The sequence below is a fragment of the Rhinolophus sinicus genome, chromosome 1 (genome assembly GCF_057876585.1).
Source record: "Rhinolophus sinicus isolate RSI-liver-muscle chromosome 1, RSI-T2T, whole genome shotgun sequence".
Lineage (NCBI taxonomy): Eukaryota > Metazoa > Chordata > Mammalia > Chiroptera > Rhinolophidae > Rhinolophus > Rhinolophus sinicus.
Window position 1 is genome coordinate 53,606,484 of NC_142501.1, and position 20,979 is coordinate 53,627,462.

The window sequence follows — 20,979 nt, forward strand, 5'->3', positions numbered from 1 at the left end:
AATAAAAAAATAATAAATTACCAAGGCTTTTTTTGAGAAGCATTAAAAAAAAGGGTAAGGATACTTTCTCACAGCCAGGAAGGAGATTAAACATTTAGGACAAACCAGAAGTAGCTCAGCAATATCTTATCTAAAGATGAAGCTAGGTTAAAGCTGTCTTCCAGGCAGCCTCCATTCCTGTCTTAGTTGGCAGTAAGAAAGACCCAAAATGTTCAGAAGGAAGCTGTAGAGGACAGGGTAAGTTGAAAAATAATTATTAGCAAAATCCAAAGATCCTGCCACGTATAGTTTGTAGTAAATGGAAAAGGAAAAAAAAAAAAACTTTTTCCAAATTGATGGCAAAATCAAACAAAAAAGGAACTATGTATAATGCAAAGTGATGGAGTAATACGGATGTATGAATGAAAGTGCTTAGAGAGCACCCTGTACCTATCCACGGGCTGGGCACTACTAGATGCCAGAAGGCACAGTGAATGGTAAACGTTTATTCAAACAGAATTTTGCGACGGAAACTTTCTGGGGAAAAGTGAATCTCAACTTTAATTTTGAAGGAGCGCAGAAACATGGCTTAGCAGCAAGAAGGGGCTAGAGAATTTCCCCTGGGACCCCCAGTCCTCAGGCCACTGACCCCAAGTCCTCCACTGTTCCAGTGCACAGCAGCAGGCCCAGCACACATGACCAGGCACATGGATTCCTCTGATTTGAGTGACAAACAGGACAGACCACTGCTCACCTTGGGATACTGACGGTGACATACTTCAGCAAGATGCAGCCCAGTGACCACTCCCAGTCTAGCTGCAAGGCGCTGGAGCAACAGCCCCACGATGGTGGCCAACAGAAGAACCCAGAGCAGCTAGAGAAGAACAAAATCCCACCATAACACTCATTAGACAACTGATTTTTTTGTTTTTGTTTGGTTGTTTGGCAGTGTGAATGGGAAACACTACAGTCAGGAAAGAGCCCACGTCAGGAATCAAATGACCTGAGTTCTGTGTCAGGTTCTGTACATAACCTGGTAGGTCTCCTTTACCCCTCTGAGCCTTAGTTTATCACATCTGCAGTTTCTCCTTTGTTCAAGGAAACTGTGTGGATGAAATAAAATAAAAAACCAACTATGTACATAAAATAAAATAAAAAACCAGATGGGAAAGTACTTTTCACCTAAGCGTCAATGTCAATGACATATCTGCACGTAGGCCAAGAGGCTGATCTCCAACAGGCAGAGAAGAAAAGGATATTGAGGGTGTGTTGTGTATATTTAAACGGGATGGGGTAGGATGAGACCTTTACCTTAAACCCAGCCACTGCTCCAGACTGCAAATCAGATTCGATGTTTCCTGGATCCAGGTAGGCAATGCTCATAAGAAAGCCTGGTCCCGTGAAAGCCCAGAGTTTCCGAAAGCTAAAACAAGAGTACTATACAAGAGGAAAAGAGATCAAACTGATTATCACCTCCAAACTACTGATCTAATTTATCTACTATTTTATCACATAGAAAGCAACAGTATCAGCTTCAGCAGAACAAAGGATTTAGGCTGTTGGATAGTGGGTGTGTCCCAGTTTTACCTCCATCTTACTCCCTTCTTATCAATAAGGTGGCCACTTCTTTGTCCAAATAAGAGCCCTTCCCTAACCTGCTCTTTTCCATCAGCCTCTCATTCTAAAACTGGAGTAACAGTATCAGTAGCACCTGTGCCCAACCGCTACACAAATGGGAAAAAAGCCATTGTAAAAAAGGGAACATAAAATTCCCACTTTCTTGATTGAAAACTGCTTACTAGTACAACTTGACAACTGTGCTGAAGGCCCATTTTCCTTAACAGCTTCTCTTTTCCTGATTACACAAATTCAGTCTTCAGAGACTGCTCGCCAAAAGATCTAAAGGCTGCTGATTGTGAGTTGCCCAGCAGACTTTTCACTAACACGTTTTCCCTACATAATGCTTTCCTCTGAGACCCTGTCACTAACCTCCTCCTCGGGAATGGCGATCTTCTCATCAAAGTAGGTGGTGAAGGGCTCGTCTGAGTGGCCGGAGGCCTGCGGAAGGGAGGTGTGACTGTAGGCGGGGTTGATGGCACCAAGACTGGCAAAGTCCCCATGGTCTTCAGAAGAATCATCTGAATGAACAGATTTGAGAAGAAATATTTTTTAAACAAACAAAACACACTAACAATTCATCCTTAGTAAGACTGAAATGAAATTTTTTTAATACCTTAATTGCACAAGACCAACCTGACTGTATCTCAATTTATTTCTAATACTTCACTTTTGTTTATGTTTTTAATAAATTAATTTTTGAATAGGCAATACATGCATGTGGTTGAAAACTCAAGAAATGCACAAAAGAGGGTTAAAAAGCTCCTTCTCACCCTCTTCCCCAATAACTCAGCTCTAGATCAATTTTAACACTAATCTCATAATGGTTTTCCTACTTTCATATTTCTATTCCCACCTGGCAATTATCAGAACCGTTTCATTTTCTTCTAAAAACACTGATGTCTAGAGTTCAAAATATAACATTCCCAGACTAGCCCCATTGATAACCTAAAATTCTAACTTTTAGAAAAAAGAAACTAAGTCTAGTGGGACACAAACCACCCCACCCCACACCACCCAGTATTTGGTAGGACTGACTCAAAGATTCATTCCTGGACATTATACTTCCGTCAGGCTTCTCAAAAAATGTGGAAGTTGCAAAATCCTGCCCCAGTCCAGGCTAAAGTCTGAAGCCGCAGGACAACCAACCACCAAGCCAGAACCCTTTGCCTTCTGACTAAGGCTTGTGGTGAAGAGCTCGTGACAGGAGAGCTCGTCTCAGAAGGATTGTATCAGTTTTTCCCTGAGTCTGGCATTCTGCAGTTAGTCTTCAATACGAGGGACAGAAGAAAAGGGTTAATCTACCCAAAAGATACAACACCCAGTTTGCTGCAGCCCTGAAATGGTTATTTTGAACCACAAAGCTCTAATCTCAGTGTTTCCAAGAAATTCTTACAGCCTCCAATTACAAAAACAAAAGCTTTCTTTCTACAGGGAGCTGACACACTTTGCCTTAAGTGGTCCTAAACTGATGAGAAATTTTATAAAAAGGGAATGGAAATTCTAAAGGGGAAATTTCAAGTTAGGAAAGATTAGTCAAAGTAGTCAAAAAGCTCTAATCAAATACACAGTCTAAGGTACTCATTCAGTATTTTACTGCTCTATACATATCTGAAATGCCATCGCAGCTAAAGCACCCTAGAGGTTTTTTATGACAGGTCAGGGAATAACACTGCCCTTGCAAGCATTACTTGTAGCTAATCTTGGCTCATCTCAGAACTGGAAACAAGATATGAGGCAGATCTCTGCAGTTATAAATCCATTTTCATTTACGGCCTAAGTCACCAGATGGTGACTTTTGAATGGAGCAGTTCTCCACGATGACACTGTTGGCTGGGGGAGAGGAGACGGGGACAATTTTTGTTGGCATCGACAACAAGAAGGAAAATGTGGTGAATTTCTGTTACTGACTTAAGCCTAATTCCAAATAAAAATTAGACAATCACAGAAAACTGCAAATTACCCTCTGGCATCTTCTGTTCAGGACCCAACACCATGGTGTTCTTTGAACAAGATTCTGGAAAATAGAAAAGGGAAGGAGAGGAATTAGCCAGAATAAACTAACAAGTTCAGAAGCAGCATTTTGTGCTCTGTATGACCAAACCCGTACTATATAAAAAGAATAGTTCTTCTACTGAATTAGATAACCTTGAAAAGAATTAGTTTTCAGAATATGATTAAGAGATATTTAATAAAAAATGTAAGTTCAGTCACGTTTTTGCTGGCAAGACTTTAAAACAAAATCGAAGCAAAAGATATCTCAGGGCAAATGCTTTTTAATAAGCATCCACAGACAGGCTGGTAGGCAATCACCCACTCTCCGCCTCTACCTGCAGGTTAACCCAAGTATTTAAAACCAGACTGATTTCTCCCCAGTTTTATGAGTTTTTAAGGACAGAGACCTTTAACTGTCTTTGACTTAACTAACAATTTAAGCTTGAGGAATAGAGTGAAGGAATAAAAAGAGTCACTGTGGTCAAGCTGCTAAATTATTAACTTAAAGTAGGCTGAATAATTGAAAACAATTATTCTTGTTTTAACTGACTCTGGGAACTTAAGCTTTTGAACTTTCCAGTCCTGTGTCAATACCTGGATGCGTATTAGCGTTTGTGCATTTAATGCCTGGACATACATGTAACCTCTAGTTACCCACTGGAATCACCCCAGAAAGAAAATGTTCCATTGTCTAAAACACTGGCCATCTTGGACCAACTGGAAGCTAAGAATTCAGGACTGATTCTTCTCAAGAATATACTTTTAACTATAAATCTCTCAGATTTTTCTTTCTCTTTGGGAACACTCTGGGTATCGCCTAGTAGTGTTTCTGGGTTGCAAATCCTAAGACCCTTGAATCAATCTGTCCTTTATTTCTAGTCAAAGCCTCCTGACTCTATGAGCTTGGTCAATAAGCTCATGCAAGGTTCAATTTTCTGGAAATGGGAGGGAGTGGGGAAACACCTCACCAGCATACTGGTAATGGAGCGCCACCATTTTCTCCTATTTCCCTGAGGAGAGACTTCAGTTGTAATGTTTCAGGTCTCTTTCCCCAACCCTTCAACTCTTCATCAGAAGAAATTAACGACCATAGACCTCCCCTCCTGGGCTGTCCCGGAGAGCTGAGGCACCAGGAAGACCGACTAGTCACGGTTTGCAGGATGCCAGCACTTCTCTTGGTCCTGCAATAAGCCACCTGCGGGGGCTGGGGGTGAGGGGTGTCTTGGATGTCAGCATTCTGTTAGATTAAGTCTAACTGACCACAGATCTATGGTGTATTCTCCAGCCAACCACACCAGTAACGCTGATTTTTAAAAATTTTGATCTATTGATTAAGGAATCTACTTCTCAGTCAATCCCAAATTTAGAAGGGAAAAGATGAGGTAATATTTATTGTTACCACCCCCACTTAAATCCCAATAATATCTATCCTATTGAAAAAGTTATGAAGCCTCCCCTTAGCTATCTTTTACTGTTTAAATAGTCTTTTCCTACTCTTGTCCCTTTGTTGCTCCTGTCTGAACAGTCCTCTACTTTCTTTAGAAAGGTTATCTACCAACATATTCTGTACCTATCTTATAGAATGATAGAATTCAGACCTAAAGGGGGTTTTAAGTATCTATCTATCTTCTGGGGTATAACACATACCACCACTTGCTAATTTGGAAAACACAATTTTTTATCTATAGTCATCAATATCAAGTATTTTGTTATAATGAACAACCAGCCATGTTTCTCCTATCAGGTTTTGAGCCTCCACATGGCTAAACACCAGCCAACAGATCCCAATAACACTAACTAAATCAGCCAGTTACAACAGCACCTCACCTAAGTGGGATTCACACATCTGACCACGCACAGTAGCAGTGGCCCTTGGATTCCAATCACAGCACAGCCCCTTGGCTCCACCCAGAGCCTTTTTACTTTTATTTTACATATAATTCTAAGAAGCCAGGTTATCAGGCTATCCTAACCCACAATAAATTAGAAACCACAAATCAGATCTCGGACTATGGCTCTTACAGGAAAAGGTCTTGGGCCACTTGCTAGGAAGCAAAGAGCCCTTCCTTATACTTCGATCAGCTCTAAGAACATTACTATTATATTATTAAGAATATTATTATTTTATTAGTTACATAATTAATATTATAATTAAGAATAACTCAAGTTTCTTAAGTGTGGCCTACTCAAGGACTGATTAAATCAGATCATTTTTATAGTGCTGAATGACATCCTATTTAAGACACAAAAGTGTTGAACAAATTTGAGGAAGACTCCTATCCAGAATAGGCTTCTTCAGTTGTATGTAAAAAGAAAACAATTGAGACAGTAGTGTGTTTTTCCCCACGCCTATAGTATGCAAAGGTGATATGATAGTTCAACAATAACTTTGGACAGAAATATGTATTTTATGATAAAATTTTAAAAAATTATTATATCCTAATTGATTATTCCCATACTAACTACATACAGAGCCAATAACATATGAGTCTGATCTTCTCACTGAAATCTCAAGTATGTATTATTCCCAGAGAGAAAATGGATTCTTGATTCCAACTTTCTTATCAAAACTCTTATCAACAAACTACAAGCTACATCGTTTGCAATATATACAGAACATAACTAGGGAACAGAAAGGGTTGGTTGTGGTTGGTATGCGCAAGTATTTAAGTCTCTGTGAAAACTTAAAACCCATATGGAAGTATTAAGTTAATATTAAGAGTTTTTCTCTCTAGGACCATACCATCAGGCCATTTCAAACATTTAATTACATTTAGGAAAAGATCAATTGAGATACAAGCAACCAGAATCAACTCAGCAATACTTGGACAATTATGATTAATACTGCTTTGCTATTCTAGCTCGCCCCCAACCATAACGTATCACCTTCTCTTATGGCCAGTAAGTCTCCTCCTATCAAACAGCAACCAACAACAGAAAAAATGGCACTCGTGATTAAATGTAATATAACTATTTTATCCCCTTCTTTATCAAAAGTCATAAGACTATTTTACAGGATAACAAAGCTAACAAAATTATATTTTCTGTCTAAGATGTCAAAAGTCTACATATCCTTTGACCCAGCAATTCCACTTCTAAGAATGCATCCTAAAGAAACACTCACATAAGGAAGTATGTGCAAGGATTTTCCAGGACGGCCAGATGGCTTAATTGGTTAGAGCGTGAGCTCTGAGCAAGAGTTGCCGGTTCAATTCCCACATGGGCCAGTGACTAGATTGAAGACAACAACTTGAGCTGAGCTGATGGAAGGGCGGCTGGATGGCTCAGTTGGTTAAAGCGTGAGGTCTCAACAAGGTTGCCGGTTCAATTCCTGCGTGGGATGGTGGGCTGCGCCCTCTGCAACTAAGATTGAAAACGGCTACTGGATTTGGACCTGAGCTGCACCCTCCACAACTAAGATTGACAGACAACGACTTGACTTGGAGCTGATGGGTCCTGGGAAAAACACACTGTTCTCCAATAAAGTCCTGGAACTACACACTGTTCCCCTTCCCCAATAAAATATTTAGAAAATAAAAAAAAAGGATATTTTCCAAAACATTGTTTGTAGTATCAAAAAACCCAGATATTATAATAATAGGGGACTGGTTAATTAAATGACGTACATCCATAGGATGGACTACCACGCAGCTATTATAAATAAGGCAGATCTATAGGTATTGATAGAAAACCATCTCCAAGGTATGTTGTCAAGCAAAAAACCCAATTTATAGAACAGTGTGCTATCATTTATGTAGCAAAAACCAAAACAAAACAAAACCAAAAAACCACGCATGTACAGACCACAGGACAACACACCAAAAGCGGGTAATGCTACCCCTAAAGCGAAGACGTGGGGGAGCACAAACGACGTCAGGTAAGAGGAAGAGCTCTCACTGACTATGCATCCTATACCTTTCGTACTTAAAAATTTTTTTACCATGTGCATGTATTATTGATTTTTTTTAAACGTAAAGGCGATACAGGTTCATTCAGCTTCTCACCAACACGTCAGGGATGCCCAGCTGAACTCACTCTGATAGTTTCTGTAACGGATAACCAGAGATCTACAGTTGTCCACTCGGCAGGCATATATGCTTTAAGCTTAACTTACTACTTGGGTTTAGTGCCCAAAGAGTCATGCGCTGAAATTACGACTTGGGAGTTTCACCCGAATGCAAAGAATTAAAAGCCACCTCCTCAAGAAAGCATTTCCTGATTTCCCAATTCGGGTCAAATGGGGCTCCTCCATGTTCTCCCCAAGGCACCTGGGGCTTACCACTGTCCTTACTTGTATCACATTATCTTGAAATCATTTATTCCCTGATACTATTCCAGAAACTTTTCTATCAGATTGAAATTATATCAAAATAGTTACGCCCCAAAACACGTACTAGATATAATAAATACTGAACATCTACTTAACAACAGTTCTGTGTGTTTCTTAGCATTTCCAAGAACTCTGGAAGAAAATTTAAATAGGCCAAACCTGTTTTTAAAACTGCCCCAAGAAATGAGTATTCAAATACATATAACTTAGACTTTTTTCCCCTATGGTTAAAAAAAAGCTTGAATAAGAAATATTTTTTTCTTGCAAGATTCCCCTGTAGAGAGCAAAGGCACTCAAAACTATTTCATTGATTTTAGAACTGTGTTCAATGTTGCAAAGGTCTCCCTAAAATGGTAAGGTTTAGAGAGGAATGTTTTTGAACAGCCCTCTATTTCTTCCCTCCTTTTTCCCTCCCTTCCTCTATATAAATAAAGTCAAAGACAGCATTAAGTAGGAAAAGAACTTTCACAGAGGCAAACAGAAAAGTGTCTGCATGGAAGCAATTGATGACATACAAGGACAGGAATGTTTAAAGTGGACTCCCTCCTGATGCTTCCCTCAGACAATGTTCAGTGCTAGCAACACACTGGTGACAAAGTGGAAACTGCCAGATGCACGGATCAAGGCTTTAACGAGTTGTGATTTTTTTAAAACTTGCATTTGTCCTGAAGAAAACGTTAAGATTTCCAGATCCTTCTCAAATCCCCTCTTCCCTAAAGGTCTACTTTAAGGCTAAAGTACCTGATATTCCTACTAAACCATTATTATTATTCTAACACCTATGATAGAACAATAATGAAGCTGAGCTCCTCCCCCTGGATGACTAGAAGTCAACAAAACCCTGAAATATTCAAGTGGTTCAAACAGAGCTCAGCGTTTTCTGAACCCTATGTATTTTCATAAGGAAAATTACTAGCCACTTTTTTAAAAAAATGAGCAATTACTACTTCCTCTATTTTTCCATTCCAGGTTCATGAAGAGGCACCATATTCTGAGTCTTCCCATCAAGGACATCCATCTAATTATAATTAGCTCCAAAACTCTATGTGTCCCCATTGAGGGTGAGGGGAAACAGCTTAGAAAAGCTAGGTGAATTTCTAAAATTATTCTTCAGGATGTGAAGTTTGGAATGATTTTCTAATTTGGGTAAGTGTATCCTATTTTTCTCTTATGAAAATGAATTTGATGTAAAATGATAAAATGGAAAAAAAGACAGGTTGAAGACAGATTATAATCTACTTCCTCACAGAAGAACAAAGAGAAAAGCCCCGCTGGTGTTAGTTAAAGAAAAAGGCTTTGAAACTCTATTCCTCTCTACCTACGTGGGTAATGTCAGAACGTCTTCAACCGAAAGCCACCCAAGCACGCCCAGTTCATAAAGTACGAACAGTGCTGCCATTGTACAAAGGGTTTCATATGAATCAAGTCCTCTGTGTGTCAGTCTCGTCCCCCCTTGGGCTCCCCCCCCCCCACAATGGCCACTGAAATACCTGCTTCGCTTGTCCTTCATTTTTCTGACTTTTTGTGCCATAGTATAATCTTGCTTAGTCTACCAGAGAACAATTTCAACTCAACCTGAAGTATGCTTTCTTACCTGAGTTGGACTTTTGAGAATCTGTTTTATAGTTGAAAGAACAACCTGACATTGAGAACATCTAATGATAAAGAAAGAAGACGACAAGAAAATTAAGCAGCAAGAAGAGGAGAGAGGGAGTTAAGATATGGGGAGAAAGAGTACAGTTGATAATGAAACCGGCTGCCTGGGTGTGAAAGACGATAAGTTAGGAGAAATGTGGGCAGACTGTCAAAAAAAGTCCTGATCTTTCAGACAAAAGTATCACTCATCAACCAGACTTCAGAATTAGAAGGGCCTGATGCTGGCGCTAAATAGAACTCTTCACTTTCTCTGCTCAGTGCTCAGGCTTAACCAGCTTTCAAACCTCCTTTACTGCTCACCTAAAGTCAGGGTACTAAAGTCCTTCTAGAGAATTAGCTTAGTCGCTTAGTCTTTGTTCCTCTCAACTCTCTCAGGAGGAGCTTCCTGATTTCCCTAAACAGAAGTTTATAGCAGTGTGTCTTCCTTTGGGGAACCAGCCTGGCCTCATGGCCTGACACATCCATCCTGGAACACAATTCCAAGCTCTGCCCACCATTTCAAAGACCCCTTTACACTAAAGTAAGAAAGTCTATTACATCAGTATATACCTACTTCTGGCCTCAGGAAAAAAAATGTTTTGCCTTCATACTTAGCTTAAGCAGTTTTTTTCCTCTGGCAAATGTAAAAAATGATTATTAGATTACTTTCACCTCATTTATTCCAAGGACAGATATTGGCTCCCCTAATGTAGTCTGGCCTTACTTTTAAGTACATATTTTCCTCGGCATTTCTTAAAGCAAAGAAAAATTATGTTTAAAGAGACAACACATACAAGATACTCCAGCTTCATACATGCCTCCTTCCGTTCTTTGGAAACTGTTAAAATTTTAACTTGTAATCTTTTCCTTTCATCACGTAGGAGTTTTAACACACTTGATTATCAGCAATAAATGGGACCAAAAGAAAAAGAACACATGCATGATGACCTACTACCGTATTTCCCCCAAAATAAGACCTAGCCGGACAATCAGCTCTAATGCATTTTTTGGAGCAAAAATTAATATTATATTATACCCGGTCTTATATAAGATAATATAATAAATACTGGGTCTTATATTAATTTTTGCTCCAAAAGATGCATTAGAGCTGATTTTCTGGCTAGATCTTATTTCTGGGGAAACACGGTAGCAATAAGCACAAAGTCTGTAAACCCTAATTTCCCACTTTAAATCTTTACTGGAAACTTTGGTCCTTACACTAAAAGATGTAAGTTACTCTGAACTTAAATTAAAAGCAGAAATTAGACAAATATACTATTATCCTTCCTGGCCAACTCTTTCATATTCCACCCTGATTTTATTAAAATATAGCCATATATATATATATTGTTTTATCCATAATATTCCTGATAATACCTGCAGGGCTCTTCAGGGTCAATTGATGTTAATTGTTCAATATATGTGTTAAATTATCAAAAGAATAAACTGCATTTGGATGAGACAAGGATCTAGGTCTTCTAACTCCTTCTATTCTGCACATTCAAATGCTGCCTGACTTTTCCAAAATATTTTATTCAAACCAGACTCAGATGATAAGGATGACAGTCATATCAGGGCAAAAGGCTTCTCTTTCTGTCTCAACCACCCAACTCTTTAAAAGTGTCACTACATTTCCTCCTTATTCAACTACAAATAAAGGGGTTTCACAAAGACACTGTCCTTCACTCTCACCAAGCCAACATCCAACCCTCCGTGAGCACTATCTTATTCCAAAGCTAAATAACTAAACTTATACCATCTGTACTTCAGTCAAATTGGGCCAGCATACTGCTAGAACAAGCAATATTCTCTTTTGTAAATTAAGTTTCTCATTTTGTGATTAGTTCCCAATAAAACTACATGTATAAATAGCAGCTTCCTTGAAAGAGAATTGGAAGACTAGACAGTCTTCCATTAGAGCCTTCCAGATAGCACCCAGAGAACTTGAGAGGGCCTTTTAAGCTCAGAAAGGGCATACATCTGTCAACAGACATTTGTATGTATGTACATCATGAGGAAGCAGGAAATAAAGATGTCTTTGATTCCACAGCACCCACCCAAGCTCTGAGCATGAAAAGTCAAACAGAAAAGCTATTACTTTGTGAATACCATTCTCTAACCTCTAACCTTCACTTCAGAGTCAAAAACTGAACCAAGGCTGCTCAGTAGCTCTGTAGAGTAATCCAAAGGACACCGCGGATTTCCTAACAGTAGAATAAGATTAGATTCATACCAAGCTTCCCTATTCATTAACAAGAAGTGCTGCCAGGCTGCCTAGAAATTCCCCTTTCCGGTCCCAACTTGGCCATTCCGGAAACATGAGAAGTATGCTGCAATCATGGCCTTTTTGGTACTGGGTCCAAAACAAACTGCCTAGATCCCAAGACTGTAATTGCATAACTATTATCCAATGAAAAAGTAAACAACCAAAGAAGTTCTCAGGTTTCATTTACCCAACACAGCTATCACAAACAGACCTAGCATAGTGATAGTTTCCAACCTTATTTAATGAGAAACACCCAGCAGAAAACCTCTAGTCACGCCTAATTTATACTATTCACTCAAATCAACATTAATGACAGGGGTGGTAAACAATGAACCCAAGGGTTCATTGGCAATAAGCTCACAGGATTCTGACCATAGATAGGGTAAGGAATAAGATCAGAATTGTTTAGTTGTTTTTGTTCTGTTTTAAGGAGGGCACAGCTCATAGTGGCCCAGGTGGGGATCGAACTGGCAACCTTGGTGCTACCAGCACCATGAGCTAACCCGCCACCCCCCAGTTTGTAATTTTTAAGAGGGAAGTCATAACAAAATTCCCACATGTCAGGTACAGTTCTAAGCCCTTTGTGTGTATTAATTCATTTAATGCTCACCAACAACTCTATAAAATTGGTATTATTATCAATCTCCATTTTAAGTATGTGGAAACGAACAGAGAGGCTAAGCAACTGCTCAAAGGTTTACACAGCCAAACCGGTCAGGCTTCAGATTCCACAGGAGTCAAGGTAAACAGTGTCCCCTGGTTTCATCAATACTCACTAAAATTATGGTCAGCAAAAGTTTCTGGAAGCCTATCTCCCCTTGCCTCTCCTTGCATATAATTTTTGCTTTCGCTTTCCACTTTAAAGAGATGTCACATTCCTTTAACTTCATAACACTCCTTTGAAAGCAGTGGACAACCTAAGAATACCTTCATTTTACACACAGGAAACTCAAGCCCAGGTTTCTTAACTTCTCCCCTAGTGGTGCTCTTTGAAACAGTCTGATAATATGAGGTAGGGAATTTGGGAAAACCAAAAGTGGAAACGAATCCAAACGCAAAATAACAAACATAAGGGACAGCTTTAAAAGTAGGTACATGTGAAACCGAACAGTTGGAGAGCCTCCATCCCGCTTACATACCATTTGCAGCAGCGGTCCCTACAAAAGTGCCTGGATCCTGAAAGCTGCACAAACAGGCCTAAAACCAGTCTACACAAAAGTACGCAGCGGCCTGCCCAGACCCTTCACACAAAGACGCTCCATATTTGTCAGCTGCACAAAAATGAACTTTTTGCTGATGTGGGGAGCCCAGGAAGCGGAGAAGGCGGCCTCAAGGACCTTGCCCTGTGCCCGTCGGCCAGCTCAGCGCAGAAGCGGGTCAGCGCACCCGGGATCACGGGTAGCGGCGCGGCGCCAGGTCCAGCCAAGAACTCAGCCATTTCTCTTAGGCCTGGCGGGGAAGCGGCGAGGCCCCGCAAACTCTGGTGTTCGCACCCCGCCCACCACTCCCTTTTCCCGGCGCCTTCTTCTTCGAATAATGCGGCTCCATCAGCACACGGCGCCCAGCGCCTCAGGCCCTCCCTGCCCGCACCGCCCTCGCAACCCCGCACGGCGCCCCGCGTGCCCCTGACTGGCCCGATCGCCTTCTCCCAGGCCGTCTTCGACCCGCCCAGCGCCATCCCCGCCCGCGGGGGCGACGCGGAGCGCCCCCGTGACCCCTGACCTCGCCTACCTTTAGCCTCACCAGCGCCGCAGCCAGCTGACAAGCGGCCCCCGCGCTGCGGGATCCATATCCCGGGATCCAGCGCCAATCCGCCCAACCCCTACACGCCCCGCCATTGGCCGACAGGACCGCAGCTGCACATTCCTATTGGCTGGATTCTTCGTATTCCCCGTAGCGGCCCGCGCGCGTGGCAACCCGACTGAGAGTCCTCGGGACTCCGCCCACCCCAAGGTCATCATATGGGCGGGGCCACGGCGGCCCGGGCGGGGCTGCATCCCACGAAGCAGGTGCTTGCGCTGGTCCAACCCACAGCGTGTGGATTTGGAGGCTCCCACACCTCGGGGCTCCCACCCCGCCGGCAGGTAAGTTTCCTGCCATAGTTCGTGGCGGCCCCACGTTAGGGCAATCAAGCCCCTTTCTTTTGGAGACGGGGTTCTGAGATGTACAGTTCCACCCTATGAAGTAGAGCCTCCTGGCAGGACCATTTCCTTTCGCCCTCAGATATATCTGTGCCCCACCAAAAGCACCCCACACATGGGAGGAACCTCGAAACATCAGCTAGTACAGCCAGTTCGACCGCATCAGATGCTGTACTCCCAAACCTTGGTAATGAATTGCTTTCCTCTCCATCCTACTCAGGTGCCTCAGTTCTGCCCCTAAGCTTTATCTTCACCTACCCAAGAGGAATCCCACTCCACCCCAGCCTCAACCTCACACCCCAGAATCTTTCTCTGAAGATGCCTGTCAGATTGTCAGATGAAGTGGTTCTTTAGAGGGGAGAAAACAAATGGTCTGACAAACCACCCTAATATCCTACAATGTCACTTAGAGCTACTACAAACATTCTCAGACGTCTCCCCTCCGCTTACATGAAAGATAACCAAGCTTATCTAACCGAGTTGTAGGCCTAGAGAGGAAAAGCATAAACCCCTGCAACTTCTGTCCTCATGTAAAAACTGCTAGGAGAAAATTGTACTAGTTGGTAAGAGTCCAAGACAGAGAAAAGGAGAGTGAATTGCAAAAAGAAAAATCCAAATAAAGTACAAAGTAAAAACAAGCTCAGGGACCAAAAAAACAGTCGAGCATCGTCAGTTATCTGGCACAGGCTGGTTTGCATACAGAATTTCTCCTGGAGAGAAAAGAAAATGCACAAATTAGTTCTTAGAATCTCTCTATAACACATCTGGGGAGTTCCAGAAAGTCCCTCCAGATGAGAACCTTTCCTTTGAGAACCTCTGCTGCAATTAGAAAATAAAATGACTGGAGCCATTCTTGTCGCTCTTCCAGGTCTGCTCGGCTGGGCAACTTCCCTGGGCTGTTGCATACTTGCCAGTTACTTACTTAGCTCACACTGTGGTGCTGCCTCCATCTTACGCTGCTTCTTCATTGTGCAGAACGAGTTTGACTTCTCCCAGTGCTGGCTCCTGCCTCTCTGTAGGCAGACAAGTGCGCCTCCCTTGGTTAAATAGGGCCACTTTAGGCCGCTCTGAGCGGCAGGACACTGATAAAGATATGGCGGAGAATTTCAAGAAGCAAACCACACCCGTCAAGACTAATCATATTTCACCTTTGACCTGCCTTGAAAGGGAAGCATCATATACCTGCCACTCTTGGATATTAATGAACAATTAATTGAGTCTGAAAACTAGGGACCTAAGATTTCACCTTCTCCATTCGTCAGGAGCTGGAGACGGGCCTGTGAGTGCCAGTGTATAAAGGAGGTGGAGCAAAAGGAATTGCTTTCCTTCAGGACGTCACTCCTCTTGTAGTGAAGCTGGTTCGGGCACTTGTACCAGGGCTGTTTTAGGACTCTGCTCCCCTAAGATGTAAGCTGAAACCAATTAACCCCAAGCCTGGCAGTCCACAGGTATTTTCCACATAAGTACGTGAGCACTGATGCAATTATGAAGAGTCTCAGAGTGTAGGTGAAAATGCCACCCGGCCTATCCCTTGGGATCTTAAGGACATGCTGCCATTAACCTAGTCAATCAGTGATCCACAGGCGACAACAAAGCCACACAAACCCAGGGCTTGGAGCCCAATGAAAACAAAACAAAACAAAACAAAACAAAACAAAACCCTCTGAGACAAAAAAAAAAAAAAAAAAGTCTTGGGCAAGCCCAGAATTTCTCAGTCTGAGAGCAGAGGAACTGAAAGAATGAGGAAAATTTGCCTCAGGCAAATAAATAGCTTAATAGGCCAAATGGAAGCTGGAAGGAAGAGGCCTTGAGTGGGTGAGAATGGGGTAAGATATTAGAAGGAAGGAGTTGCTGCCTTCAGAAAGTTTTCTGGTAGCTTTAAAGAAAATCTGCTCAGGACCATAAGAATATATGCAAATAGATTTGATAGAAATAAATACCTTAGAATAGAAAAGCAAAGCAATGATTAATTTATATTAGTCAAGGTAGGTTTCCAGCAAGTGGCTCTGGTTCCTACACAAAACAACCAGAGAGTTGGTAGGAGGAACTAAGAATCTTCTCCCAGCCACCCAAATTAAGATCTCTTTACTTCAGGGGTCCCTCAAGCTCAGTCCTATCATTACAAGTTCCCTAAGGCAAAACTGGGTTGGCCCCCTTCACGGGGTAAGAAGTACATATGAAATCTTCCAACTAAAGTGTTGGAGGAAAGAGGAAAAAGCTTTATTTCAGTTTAGGAGTTCCAAAAATTGGAATGGATTTTACAATGAGACTCTACCGTAGCCCCACTGTTTCCTTTACTCAGCAGTTTCTCCCAACATTCACTCTCTACTCTTGCCTTTTAAGTCCCCAATTCTCATGTAGTAACAGACAATGTGAATTGAATTCTTATTATATGTTGAAGAGGAGCAGAGTTTGCCCCGAAATATGCCTTTTTGGGATATTGATAATTTTAGGCTGGTTAATTTAATTTAATTTGTTTAATTTTAGAGTTTATTAAACATTCAAATATGAACACTAGGCATTAATGGTGGTAGGGTTTCAGGTCATGTTTATCTTTGTTACAATGTTATATATAGTTCAAATTATTTATAAAGTAATATATAAGTAATCAGAATGAAAAACATGACAATGTCATTTGATCTTTGTATATTCAAAGGTACTTTGTCCTAGTTATGTACTAGTAGGTAGCAAATAAAAATTGACTTATTCACAACCTTGCCTGAAAAGAAAAATAAATTTGATCTATTTGCTCTTGTGTGATGAATAAACACAAATAAAATATGGTATTTTTTGCTTTAAAGGATAATTGATATAATGGCATATTGGTGTGGATGCTCAGTTGTTGCTTCTAATTATAAGTATTCATATTTCAGGTTATGGTTTTTGAATGTGTTGATTTGACATAAAAACAATTTGTGTTCATAAGGCCAAAATTCTAGACTGGTTAATTTTAAGAAACAGCAGACTTAGGAGCTCTGAAAACCTAGTAGAAGTTACTCTTTGTAAAAGGACATTTACATTTGTGGACGGCCAATGATGAGCTCTTAGCTAATGAGAAATGAGAAAGTCATTTCGAGAATGGATCACAAAGGGTAGAAAAATAAATGAGTGTTAAGGAAGTACAGTGAACTGGAGAAGGGTAAGATTTGTGGACGGAAAAGGGGCCACATAATAAACCTGACAAGCTCAGGAGACTGAAAATAACCACACAAAATGGCATGAGCATGAAAAATTTCATAACTAAGTGGGCCATGGTGGGAAGTCACATCTTTAGCTTCCTTCATAAAGTTAATCTGTGCCTGTAAGTGGGCCTGTTGTCTTTTTGCACCTAAAATAACATCTTTGGAATGTCAGTAATCCTTTTTCTGGACCTGAGCTGGAAACTGCAAAATTCCTCATTGTTATGCTTGTCTCCTGATTCCATCTCTATGTGCTGTAAAAAGGGAACTGTTAACTATCCTGCCCTCACCTATGAAAAAGAAGTACCTGTCTCTCCAATTTACTTTTATCTAATCCCGGAGATTTCCCTCCCCACCACCGTTTGCTTTCTCCCACCCCCTTAATCTATCACCAGTGGATTTCATGTAACCTGCCTCTTTTGATTTTATGTATAAAATGAGCTGGAAACCACCATTTCGCAGAGCATTTTCTCAATCCATTGAGATTTTGCTTCCCAGCAGTTGTCCGTTTGGCTTAAATAAACTCTTATAAACTTTCTCTTAAGCTGGATGTTTTTCATAGACAGATTTAAATCCACATAACAATCTTACCCTTGTTTGCTCTTTTCCTGGTAATCTCCCATAACTGACTCGCCACCCCCAACATCTTCTGTCTTTATCTGAAAGTGGTATCTAAGGTGATCCCTCCTCCCATCTGGGGGGAGTTACTCAGTGTTCCTGGGTCTCTCCCATGTCTACAAGAGGTACATATGTTATTAAACTTTAATTTGTCTTTCTCCTGCTAATCTGTCGCATGTTAATTTGATTATTAGTTCAGCCAGATAAACCTTGAAGAGTAAAGGATAATTTGCCCTTCCCGATAGTATTTAACGTGGTGCAAACATGAATTAATTCTCACAATAAATTTGTGAGGCAGGGACTATAATCTTCCTTTTGCAAATTAGAAACCTGAGTCTTAGGGAGGTTAAATAACGAAGCTAAGGACACACTGCTAGTTAGCGGTAGAGCCAGGCTTTCGTGGGGGAGGAAAAATCTTTCATCTACCGTTCAAGGTTCTTTTGGAGGGTCTAATAAACATGAGACAGATTAGCAAGAGAAAATACCAAATTTAATACGTACATATGTATGGGAACCCCGCACTACTGGCGAGAGTCAGAGATCCCATATGCATAAGAGGTTTAGAGACTGAAAGGGAAATTGAGGTATGTATGACCTTCTGAGCTAGGGATGAGGTCATGCACCTCGGGACTTCAGGTCATTGCAGGGAGAGCACATGTTCAATACTTGTTAGTTTGCCCTGCCATATCGGTAGGTCAAAATCATTTCTGGTTTCAACTCTTTATCATGGGCCAGGGTCCTAATTTAAATTGTAGATAGTTAAGGGGTGAGTGGGTAGAGTAGAAGCTTCTCTTGAGCCTGCAGGGTCTCGGTTGCCTTTAGCTCAAAATAATCGGTGTACCACTAACGCACACCTGAGGTGGCTTGGTCTGAACCCCTATACTTTGAACACAAATCTGTTAGACCCAGGAACCAGCATTCAACCTACCACATCATACTACCTACATCTTATACACCTATAACAATTCCCTTCCATTCAAATCGAGCTAAAAATTTCTCCCTTCATAAAATCCTATTAATGCAAATTCACTGAACATTCCTCATTATCACAATAACCAACTCATTTCTATATAGATGTTAATATATAGCTGCATCATGTGTGCCCTTTATTTAAATAGGAGACTTCTCCTACCATGTTTACCTTCCACCACTCTCCAAGTATTCTTTTTTTACTATTTATTTATTTTTTCCCCCTTCTTCCGCCTCCCACCCCCACTCCGGTTCAAGCCGTTGTTTCTCAGTCTAGTTGTGTAGGACACAGCTCCCTGGCCCCTGCTGGTGTTATGAGCCTTGCACTCCCCCCCACCGGCTGAGGCAGTCGGTTGCTGGTCGTGGGCCACTCTGACCTCCTCAGCATTAGGAACACAGCGCTCCAAACCACCTGAGCCACCAGGCCGGCCCCTCCAAGTATTCTTTTTCATGCTTCTGTTTTCCCTGAAACAACTGCTTGGAACTAACTCCTACCACCCCTCCCTTACCTGGACAACTCCTCTGTGATGCATGCTCTGACTCCTCCAGGCAGCATTGGCCCTACATTCTGTCTGCTACCCAACCACTTCTTACTCGACTCCAGCACTAACTCATTCTGTGTATATTTGAGAATCTACTAGGCACAGGCTGGGTGGTAGAGATACACAAATAAGATAAGCACAGCCCCTTATAGAGTCATCATTTTTCTGCCTTCTTCTCCCACTAAATTGTTAGCTTCTCTATAGAGGAGATTATCTTATCTTCAAACACTTGGTGCTAACAAAGACCAGGTGTATAGGAGGTGTTCCATAAGTATTATCCCATTTTTTAATTCGTTATGGCTGTCAGACTACACAGAATAATAATTAGAACACGTCTGTTTGTATTTATGTCTCTGTTTCCAAAATTGAGTCTTATCTATCCTAAAGACATTCCTCCTTTGACTCTGCTAGCCTTATAAGCTACTCCTATGATAAAGGCCTCAATGCACAGGCAGGATCCCCTTTGAGAATGAAGGACTAATCACCCCAGCCGTCTGGGGTGGGAAGGCTGCTCGCTGGCCGATGGCCTCAGCTGTCATGGCATGCCCCTTTCTCTGGCAGTCCACAGTGAATGACTGATCTATGTGGGAGTGGAAAGATTCATCCCTCTCGCCCCAACCAGGGGGCAGCTTGAAGGTTGGCTGAGCCTTTGTCCTGCATCACAGTTTAACTCCTGTGCAAACTTGCTTCCTTCCCTTCCTTTAGTGTTGATCCCAAGGTCACTTGTCCTGATAAACCTACTGTTTCCATCTCAGAGTCCACTCCCTTTTTACTTATTTCCATAACCCGAAATCAGTGTTTCTGAAAACGTGTTCTGCACTCACTCTACTTCCTGTAACACTCACTTATTTTTCTACGCTTTGTGATCCACCCTGGAAATCTCGTTAGCTAAATGATCATCATTCGCTATCTATAGTTAGAACCCGCTAACTCTTTGCCTTTCTCCATATTCGAAATATGTATTGTACCACTCCTCTTCCAACTGAGTTTCTTTGGCTTCCATCACACTGTGCTCTCTGGGCAGTTCTCCCAGTTCAATTGCTCTCTCTGCTTGCTTCAGTTGCTACTTTTCTTCCTCCTACCCCTTAAATGTAGACATTCTTTAGGTTCAATCCTTAGTCCTCTTCAAATTACATACGATCTCCCGGCAATTTCAATGTAATAATACTGGGGACCCACCCAGCAGTAGAGACATTCATGGGACAGGTTGGAGTAACAGAAAGAACAACCTCTTAAGCGTAAAACAGACCTGGATTCCAGGTCTATCCAGCTGGGAAACCATGGGGAACCTATTAAATCTTTGTGTTTCATTTTTTTATCTGAAGTAGGTATGATACCAACCTCATAAGGATGCTCCCTATATTTGTTCCCCAAATGCACCAATGTTCTCTCTTGCCTCTCTGAATTTTCACATGTTGTACCTATGCTGGAACATTCTTTCTCTGCCAAGTTTTCACCTAGCTAACTCCTACTCATCACTGATGTCTCACTTGAGATGTTCCATCCTCCAAAAAACTTTCTGTGATTCCAATGTCTGAATGACATATATATTCTATATCGTCCTGTGACATCCTATCCTATATTCTTGCCTTTTCCATAGCACTGTCCCATTCAATTGCTTTTGCTGTTTATTTGTATCCCTCCTTGAGGGCCAGGACTTTGTCCTGTTCACCCCTGTATCCTCAAGGAGGACTGAGGCTGGCAACAT

General features: G+C 41.5%; 1 protein-coding gene and 1 long non-coding RNA gene across 10 annotated transcripts in view; one reads left to right on the forward strand and one right to left on the reverse strand.

The window, feature by feature from the left end:
• Positions 1–15,256, reverse strand: part of SLC11A2 (solute carrier family 11 member 2) — a 49,520-nt gene extending 34,264 nt beyond the window's left edge. For 3 of the 9 annotated variants that reach the window (XR_012493974.2, XM_074325686.2, XM_074325687.2), the window contains exons 1-5: positions 13,554–13,692; positions 3,560–3,613; positions 1,969–2,117; positions 1,291–1,416; positions 734–853 (exon numbers count right to left, since the gene is read on the reverse strand). Coding sequence is in view for 6 of the 9 variants with exons in the window: in XM_074325686.2 (XP_074181787.2) it covers positions 734–853; positions 1,291–1,416; positions 1,969–2,117; positions 3,560–3,593 (429 nt within the window). In the remaining 3 variants the exon portion in view is untranslated. Of the gene's footprint in view, positions 1–733; positions 854–1,290; positions 1,417–1,968; positions 2,118–3,559; positions 3,614–6,715; positions 6,823–12,961; positions 13,488–13,553; positions 13,693–14,885 lie in introns of those variants that run through there. The other 6 variants (XR_012493970.2, XR_012493972.2, XM_019724561.3 and 3 more) reach the window with 4 other exon arrangements.
• On the forward strand, positions 13,747–15,623 carry LOC141570097 (uncharacterized). The gene is made up of 2 exons (XR_012493979.2): positions 13,747–13,906; positions 14,832–15,623. It is a non-coding gene; the product is annotated as an uncharacterized LOC141570097 (long non-coding RNA).
• Positions 15,624–20,979: the final 5,356 nt, after the last annotated feature.